The sequence below is a fragment of the Macrobrachium nipponense genome, chromosome 27 (genome assembly GCF_015104395.2).
Source record: "Macrobrachium nipponense isolate FS-2020 chromosome 27, ASM1510439v2, whole genome shotgun sequence".
Lineage (NCBI taxonomy): Eukaryota > Metazoa > Arthropoda > Malacostraca > Decapoda > Palaemonidae > Macrobrachium > Macrobrachium nipponense.
This window is the reverse complement of record NC_087216.1, coordinates 7,348,426-7,358,425: the sequence shown is the minus strand read 5'-3', so window position 1 is coordinate 7,358,425 and position 10,000 is coordinate 7,348,426. Positions and strand designations below refer to the sequence as shown.

General features: G+C 38.0%; 1 protein-coding gene across 1 annotated transcript in view; it reads right to left on the bottom strand.

Moving 5' to 3' along the window:
* Nucleotides 1–6,064: 6,064 nt before the first annotated feature.
* Nucleotides 6,065–10,000, bottom strand: part of LOC135200530 (uncharacterized) — a 9,141-nt gene continuing 5,205 nt past the window's right edge. Inside the window, exons 3-5 of the mRNA XM_064229176.1 lie at nucleotides 9,405–9,589; nucleotides 8,625–8,735; nucleotides 6,065–7,089 (exon numbers count right to left, since the gene is read on the bottom strand). Of these exons, the coding sequence (XP_064085246.1) occupies nucleotides 6,912–7,089; nucleotides 8,625–8,735; nucleotides 9,405–9,589 (474 nt within the window). The 3' untranslated portion in view covers nucleotides 6,065–6,911. The remainder of the gene's footprint in view (nucleotides 7,090–8,624; nucleotides 8,736–9,404; nucleotides 9,590–10,000) is intronic.

Here is a 10,000-nt window from a genome sequence, read left to right as displayed (position 1 = left end):
ATATAGTATGATATCTGTTCTATATATATATATATATATATATATATATATATATATTCTGTGTCACTTTGTAACGTGCAGATTCGAAAATATATTGAAATAACAGGAAGTCATTGGTACTTAAAGTATTTTAATGATAATTGCTATCTTACCTCTTTACCTCACATTCATGTTTTTAAATTTCATAGCAAATTTTTATTCCTAAGATAAGTATAGCTACAGCACGCAAACTGATCTTACTTGGTTTCTTGATGAGTCATTTTATAAGGAATTACGAGGTTATATTTCTAATTGTGTATCTGCCAGGTATCATTCCCACTCATCCTGTTACAATCGGAAGTTTTTTTTGTTTTTTTTCAAATTTAAAGACAGCCTTCTAAGTCCCTTGATGACCTGAGGTGTCGTATATGAATTCGGTTACCCTAGATGCACTATGCACCATAGTAGATTCCCATCAACCGTGCAAATTGACATCTAACCCTGTCCCTTACGACGCTCCTGATTGGCTGTTGCTAAGCCAGTCACAGGGCTGGAAACTCTCAGTCTCTCGAGAGAGTTCTCAAAGGCAAGATGTATGTTCCATCTCTCCTGAGGTATACGTCTTTCAGGAGAGGTGGAACACACATCTTGCCTATGTGAACTCTCGAGAGAGACTGAGAGTTTCCAGCCTGTCATTGGCTTATCAACAGCCAATCAGAAGCGTCGTAAGGGACTGACCTAGACGTCAAATGCACGGTTGATGTGAATCTACTATAGTCTGGGTTGTTAAAGGTGCCCCTGTCAAATTGAATGATCCTGAGTTCTCTAATATCCGAGGCTATGCAAAAAATGATAGCAAAAAAATAAAACAATAATAGATATATTAATAAATAGAATGCAAACATAAATATCCAATACAAAGATTGTGTGAAGTTTCGGGCCGGGCGACGAACCACCAAATGTCGATAATTAATTTTAGTCATTATTTATAAAACGGGCAGTTCTGCTGGTGTGGTTGTGCTTGAACAGTGTCATTCTGTTCGCTTCTCCCTTTGTGAATGTTAGTTTCCTTCCTTTTAACCTAATATAGATTGTTGTGACTTTTATAATCGTTATTTTAATCAATTAACGCGAGTATCAATTTTGTGCTGGTTCCTTTTTAGCTTGAGAATGAGACGCTAGTCTTGAAACGTGGAACCATATGTTTTTGATAAAACATCTGGAAGAATTCAGGGATATTTCTTCTCCCGTGATTGGGATATTTGTTCAGGTTTCTAGAAACTGTCAACTACCTTCATTATGTGTGTATATATATATATATATATATATATATATATATTATATATATATATATAATATATTATTTATATATAATAGGTTATATTATATATATGTATATATATATTTATACACATACATGTTTGGGTGATCTTGTTCGGAGTTCCTCGTTGGACGAGTCGGTTTCGTGCACGACTACCGATCTCACTGTCCGGGTTCGATTCCCCGCTCTGCCAACGCGAAACCAGAGGAATTTATATCTGGCGATAGAAATTCATTTCTCGATGTGGTTCGGATTCCATAATAAACTGTAGGTCGCGTTGCTAAGTAACCAATTGGTTCCTACCCACGTAAACATATCTAATCCTTCGGGCCAGCCTTAGGAGAGCTGTTCATCAGCTCAGTGGTCTGGTTAAATTCAGATAGACTAATTTAGATCTTATGCTGGCACGGGCTCTCGCCCTACAGCAACCGGTAAACATGGTTCTTTTAGAGATACAAAGCTAGGGAAAGGATAAAACTTCTTGTTTTACCAGAGAGGTTTCTAGTCAAGGAGAAAAGTGCGTGTCCAGTTATCTTGAGGGTAAACAGGATTATAATATGAAAAAGCGATGGTGCATGTATTTGGTTTTATAATGGAGAAATAGTGAAAGTGGAAGAGAGTTACTGAGATTGTGAATACAAGTCAGGCTTGGTTTTGAGAACAAGAAAGGATTGATGTGCTGGATGATTTAAATTCAATGGATGGTGGTGGTATTAGCGTCCCACCTCGGTGGTCGCGGGTTCGATTCTCGGCCATTCCATTGAGGAGTGAGAGATGTGTATTTCTGGTGATAGAAGTTCACACACTCGACGTGGTTCGGAAGTCACGTAAAGCCGTTGGTCCCGTTGCTGAATAACCGCTGGTTCCATGCAACGTAAAAGCACCATACAAACAAACAATGGATGGTGACAAGAAAAGATTGTTATTGGTAAGTGTGGAGAACCTTTTGCGACAGGGGAAGGAGGAAATCCTGTAGAAATGCATCCAGGAAGAACACTGGATGTGGGTGGTACATGTTATCCAAATACAGAATCGGTTAATCAGGTTCTGTGGGATGTTTAGGGCTTCGGTGAAAATTTATATTGGAGAATGAAATAGTAGCTGAAGGTATATCTGATGTTAGTGAGTTCTTGCGCATGTCTGTTTACAGCTCCATGTACATGCAAAGTACACCTTTAAACGTATATTGTTATGAAGTGACTCTTCCTCGTGTCTTGCAAGTTAGTTTTTTCTGACTTGTTTCCCAGACAAAATTGTTTTTGGATTACTTTCTATTCCGTCTTTTTCTTCCGGCGATTTATACTGTGGCTGCCTTCGACCGATAGGTAAATTGTCGGGATGCTAAGGCTGTTGTTGGTACTTGGTGAAACTAACTTTTTTCGGTAGGTGATTTATCCCGGAATCCGCCTACTCGAAACACCTCATTTTAGATTGCAATCCCTCAAATTGATTTATGATCTGATAAAGATAGGGCAAAGTGCTGTTATGACCGCGGCGTCCATTTAGTTTTGATCATAGAGGGAGATAATAGATTTATTTATATATATTATCAAGTCTAGATCGAATCTTTATTGAAGCTCAAAAAAGGTACATTCTCTCTCTCTCTCTCTCTCTCAAATACTGATAGAAGACGGCGAAGATAGTTCGTGAATATAATGATAATAATAATGATAATAATTTTCGAGGTCGTCAGCAGGGGGCCTGCCCCATGCCGATCTCCTATTGGCTGGTAGCAGTAAGTCTGCTTTCTCATTGGTCGCTTGAGTCAGGCCTCGAGCCACTTCCGCCGTGTTGATGGTTGCGTAGCTGCAACCTCCCAGACCTCCTGAGATGTGCGGTGACGTTGCTGGTTGTTGCGTCACGCTGCGTGACGTCACGACTAATTTGATTTTCATTGGCTGCAGGAGTATCTCTTTCGGGGGCGTTGTCTTCCGTAAAGTTGTCGTGATCGTTGGTGCCATTGTTGGCTGGAGGTCTTCTCTACTCGTGGGGAGGAGAAATTATCCTGTGTCGTAGTTAGTGTTGATTTTATTTGCTGGATGAGAAGCGCCTCAAGTCGACGGGCATCGGGGGTCCTTCTCTTGATGATTGGTGCAGGCGTGGTTCTTGATAGCCCCCTCTTGGGCATGACAGGAGTGTCTCTTTGACAACTTTATACTTGTCACTTTCTTCGAAGATACACTTACAGATGCGATGAAGATGCTTAATTTCTTCCTCGTCTGCTTATTTTACATTCTCGTGTGATATCTTTTAATTTTCTTTTTTTTCACATTCACTCCTCTGGTAGCGTTTTTTTTTCTTACTATGTTTCACTGTCTTTTTTACTTCATCCCCTTTATTTTAAGTTACCCGCACGTGCTAAACTTAAAATACGTTACGCGTTTAAAGATCTCTTTCGCAAATGTTGTACGAAGAATACCATGTATCAGATACTTAATTTTTTAAACTTCAACAGGAATCAAGACAAAAGAAAAGGGGAGAATCGTACGAAGAACGTTTTAGATAAGAATATGAGAGAGAGAGAGAGAGAGAGAGAGAGAGAGAGAGAGAGAGAGAGAGAGAGAGAGAGAGACTGCATCTGTTTTGAACTGCTTCAATAAAGATTCGATGTAGACTGGTCAGTACTCGACTAATATAGTATGTAAATATATCCATTATCTCTCCCCATGATCAAAACTAATTGGACGCCACGGTCATAAAAACACTTTGCCCCATCTTTATCAGATCGTAAACCAATTTGAGGGAACTGATTGTAATCTAACATAAGGTGTTTCGTATGAACGGGTTCCGGGAAAAAATCACCCACTACTTTCATTACATTACTCACTCTCTCTCTCTCTCTCTCTCTCTCTCTCTCTCTCTTCCATATTTTGAAACACATTAACGCCTATATGTCAAAGAAGGGAATCGACAACTAAAACACTGCTGTAATGTTCAGAATTTTTTTTTTATTCTTTTATGAATACCGTCACGATCAATTGTAGTACCTGAAAACAAACGGATTCGTACTTCAACATGTCCGGTCCCGTTGCTGGATAACCACTGGTTCCATGCAACGTAAAAACACCATACAAACAAACAAACAATGTGATACGTGTCTAGGCTTTATATCCATCCGTGCTATCCTCGGACGCCCGTTAATGTAAGGTTTTTATTCAATTCTCGTCAATGAATGATTGTGTGTATGTTTTTTTTTTTACGCTAATTGAAAATTAAGGCTTGTTTGTAGCATGCAGAATACTGCCTGGGTTATCTGTAGCCTTTATAACGTATATATCAACAGTGAACCCGTGCTGTCAAAAATTACGATAACATAAAAGGGGTCGGGTTGGGGATGACATGTCCCGCTCTAAACGACGTTACGTAACCTCCCGAAGCTCTGACGAAGATGTCTTCATGGCGCCAAGGTATATAGAATAAGGGAGATAGATATACCTTGCATGACGCGTACGTTGCGTAAGGGCAATGTCTAGAGAAGGTCGAGCCGAGCCTTGCTGGTTTTGTATCTAATCGTGAAGTTCATTATCCGTAGGTTGTTATGTTTAGGAAGAAACAGCAGATAATGGGTACACGTTCGTTGTAGTTGGTTAGTTAGTTATTTTATTGACAAATATATGCAATTATTAGTACAAATTTGTCCACAAAGAGACATGATACCAAATAAACAAAGTGGACAGTAATCTCTTCTGTTCTTGCAAGTACATGACCTACAAAGAAAAAATACATCAAGAAAAATACAACTTCAAGCCAAAATAACATAAGCCTATAAGATAATAATAAAAAAAAAATTTAAAAAAAAGGACTTACTACAGTAGAATTGAACCTCTCGTTAAGTGATCATTGATGTTCAGCAATTTTGTGTCTGGCCAGCACTAGAAGGGGTTACAAAGATGGATGTCAGAAGTCTAACACATTAGACCTTTGATCACCTCCGATGCTTGAACAAAGTCATAAAATTTTCTTGAACATAACTGTATCAGACTTTTCAGTCTCCCGTGAGCGGAGATGTCAAAGTGGGTGTCGAGATTCTCACCTCACAGAATGAGTTCTGCGTCAAGTCACATTGTTATTCATTTAAAGTCTCCTGAATGTTCCAGGCTAATCTAGTATGTATAATCCAGCGGATCTTTTGTGAAATACCCTCAGTGATATACCCTTCCTTGCAAGCTGGGTACTTCCGTTGTTAGAGGATATCTGTCTATAACTGCAAATGCGTTTTGTAATACCTAGACCATATAATCACAAAGATTTTCCACCTGTCTGTAATATATGACTTTGGTGGATTTATACGATTTATATTTCCAATGAAGAAAGACAAAGTATCAAATGTTCGTTTGAGAGAAAATTGATCAATCGTGTAGAGTATTAATTATTATTATGGAAACAAGCCTTTGGTGGCAATGATAAAAATCATTGGATGCAGTATTTACTGCCAGAAGCAGCGATGTACAGTTGATACAAGCCAAAGTATACGTATTGATTACATAATGTGATAATTGACGAGGACAAATATGTCATCTTATTTTTCTTGAGTTTATCCTCTTCATAATATATACTCTTGAAGTTTCTATTTGTTCTGGAACCTTTAACTAGGGGGTTTTATATTCTTACTTTTGTTTCTAACTCTGAAGGAATGAAAAGTGCTGGACAGAAATGGGGGTTGGAGAGAATCGTCACTTGTTGGCAGCTCTGGTATGGATGGGATCACACGTTAGAAATCATATGATTAGGGTGCACCTTAAAATCAAACTACGTGTGCTTCTGTCGTTTTAATTTGCAATACATTAAATAAGACACTACTTCACATAGAATTAACATAAAGAACAAAGTTTATTATGATAAGATGAACATTTTAAGTGATCTGTTTTGTTTAATGACAGATGGAATAAGTTAGAGACCAAAAGATAAACAATGCCTGGTAATGCCCATCGACATTTTACTTAATACTTACCACTCGCACAAAAATAAATAAATACACATTCACACAAAATAAATACACGTTATACATGCCCTTAAGAGAGATAGGAAAGGAAGATGCTTGTAGATAATACAGTAGAGCTGACGTACTGTGAAGAGAAAGAGAGTCGCTGTGTGTAAAATATTCATAGCTATCGCAATAGACTGGGTCGCTCATATTCACTAAATATTTTCCGCATCTTACGATTTATGACATTAAATTGGTATTTCATGTACGTAAATTTGTCATTTAACGAAGGAAGACTTTCATGTTCGCACTTCGATACAAAAACATTCGCAACGCCGAAGTTGAACGCCAAAATTTCCTAGTTCCCTATGTAAGTGAGACCCCTTCGCAGTCTGCAGGAAATAGTACAATGAAGGCAGAGGTGTAACTAGGGTGCGATCTTAAATGACTGCAAGGTCAGGAACCGAACCTGTGTAACAATGTCTACTGTATGGAGTGTCATGCACAGCTCTCTTTCAGTGACCGAGATATATCCAATAGCGACTATTCTCCAGTCAGAATCTGGAACATTTGCGTCTACGTATATCATGCATAGTCACATGTCTGTGTCCTGCGGTATTTCTTAAAAAAAAAAATCAGTGATGAATATATAAACATTTGGACTCCCTTCCCCATTGAATGACTACCTCATAAGCTGTTCATCATATTGAAAATAGAAATTGGGCACTCTGGGAAAGCGTTCGAGCAGTCTCCGTGTTTTTTGCCGTATTCCCCAGCTCTCATGTACTCCCCCCTCGACACAGAGGTTTGCTCAGGGTCTTCAGTTTCGTTGTCTTCGACGGCAAGGCTGTCGATGGTGATTCGTCTGTAAATATGCAACAATTAGTGTGGACATTAAAAGTCACATTTCATGGAATAGTAGCTCCTTCGCTAGGACCGGCATTAGCTCGGTAGATTATTAAAATCTTTGTTTACATGTGATGATCGTCTTTGGTAGGCCAAGTGGGTATTGAACTTGCTTTGAAATTAAGGGTGCTTAACGCATTTCTTCTATGGCAGGCATTCAATCAACATGATACCCTAGAATCAGGGATGTCCAACCTTTTAATTTAATGGGCCGCATTGCAAACTTAAATATTTAACTGGGCCGCAAAACCCCAGAATATCTGAATACATTTTAATGAAAAATGACAATGTGCATACTCTTTATTACAACATTGTAAATATTGTAATGTTTATATGTAGCTATATATAGAAAAAAACATTAAATTTAATTAACCAATATTAATTCAATGAGAATTTTGACTTTGTCTTCCAGAATTTAATGAAAAATGACAATATAAAATAAAACCATGTGAATACACTTTATTACAACATTGTAAATTTTGTAATGTTTATAGAGTTTAATTAACCAATATTAATTAAATTAATTCAATGAGACTTTTGACTTTGTCTTCCAGCCATATTGTTTTCAATATTTGCATCGAAGGATGTATTCTTAATTCTAAGAATGTTTGCTAAATGTCTGTCAGTCAACCTATTTCTTTCTGCAGTTTTAATGTTTTTCATGCTGGAAAAAAAACCTGCTCGCAAGAGTATGTACTTCCCCACATACATAATAATTTTCTGGATAAATTTATAATTAGATTGAATTCATTGAGAGAATGCAATTTCTTATAAAATAAATGAAGTGTATGCTCTCTATGGAAAGTTTTTAAACCTTCCCGACTTTGCAGCTCAATCAGTTCAAGTTGGTACTCAACTGGTGCTTTATCATATTGAAATGAAAATGGATATTAAATAATTTTAACTCAATTTCAATCTTTTTAAAATCAGAAAATCTAATTTTACGTTCAAAACACATGGCGTTGTCACGATACTTATGATGAATTGTGTCTCTATGTATGCTACGAGGCAATGATGATTTATTGTTATGTCAATATAGCAAGAAATAATCTAAGAAATTCTCAAAAATAATCTATAATCTAAATGACAATTTTAAAAATGTAAATGAAGTGCAAATAATCTAAATATAGATTTTAAATAATCTAAGTTCGCAGCCCTAGCTAAGCCTCATCACAGAACCAAGCAACTGACAATATTATAAACTTAGTATGCATGCTCAGTTGTAAATTTCATCTTAATCATATTGTTTTTTAAATTGTTTTTGTTTATTATTTTGTTTATTAAATATAAAGTATTTTAATTAAATTTACATGAAGACTCTCTAACTCACTACATGATAAATTTGCTAAAAACTTTTTTTATCAATGAGAGTCGATAGTGGGCCGCATCCAAGTGGCCCGTGGGCCGCAGGTTGGACATCCCTGCACGGTCAAAACAACGCCCTCCTTCTCTCATTAACTGGAGACAGGAATAAAAAAACACACTTTCTTTTACCTCATTACAATCTGGACCACTTCGCCTACAAAGCCGCGTAGAATCGGGGATGGCGCAGCGGCCATTTCGCACACTGCTCTCTTCACACACTCCTTCCCATCTACGCCCAACCTTGAAATGAAGTGAGAAAACATTAATTTGATTTTACTCAAGATGAAAGGCCAATGGGGTGGGTATCCTAATACTCCTTTTCTAGCCCATGCCTGGAGGAAACAAGACAAGGGAAAAGGAAGAAAGAGAGGTAGAGATTGGTCTTAGGAGTCAGTCTTAAATATGGGAGGACATAACGTGGTAGGTATTTGGAGGTCACCCGAGAAGAGAAGGAAGTCATTCGTTGAGTCTAAAAGCCCCTTCCACACGGGTTGGCTTTGCTCGACGAACTTCGCTCGATGTAACTTCAGAAACGCAGATACAGCAGGAAAAAATCTAACTTTTCCCGCTTCTGACGTCACATCGAACACAGTTCATCGAGCAAAGTTCGTCCGTGTGGACGAGGCTTTTAAGGGGAAAGATACGACGGCGCTTTGATTTGTCAATAATTCTCTCGCTTGTAAACAGTGTTACCAGATCAAACAGTCCAAGGCAGGCAGTAGGCACAGGTTGGCGAACCTATATGACTTGGACCACACTCGTGATCGCCATCTACCAACAAAATTGGTAACAGTAACAATGTCTGCCAACCGTGCATTTGCCCTTCGTGCGGAAGGGCTTTGCAAAACAGTGACCTGAAAAACATTGCTATCAAGAGAGAGAGAGAGAGAGAGAGAGATGCAAACTTACATGGATACCAAGTCTTCGATGTGTTCCATTGCTGGAGAGTAGATCGGTTTCTTGTGCGATCGTGACTTGGCTGCTATCTTCTGCATGAGGAACTTTAAGGGGATGCTGTAAGTTACTGGGAACTCGAACCTGAAGATTGTACTCTCATACACTTGGAGCAACGGAATGAAGAACTTCAGTTCGATCTGCAAAGATGAATAAAGGAAATATGTTTGCGGATGCGAAGTAAGCTGATGGTAACAACCGTACACTAGGTCTATCCAGTCGCCTTACTTTCATGGGATAATGTTGCTCTAACTCTTAGGGAGTAATGTTGCTCTAACTCTTAGGGAGTAATGTTGCTCTAACTCTTATGGAGTAATGCTTTTTTTAATTCGTATTTAGTGATGTTGTTCTAACTCTTATGGAAATGTTATTGATGATCCGTTAGATAGATCTATGGTTCTGTCTCCTGGCCATAAATTAAGAGCAATATAGATGTTATGTATATTAATGTCTCCGTGAAACGATTTGCTTAAAATGAAGTCCTGTAAGAGAAACATTCAAATGTCACTAAACATAAAAGAATCCTTTGTTGAATTAAATTACCCACAGGT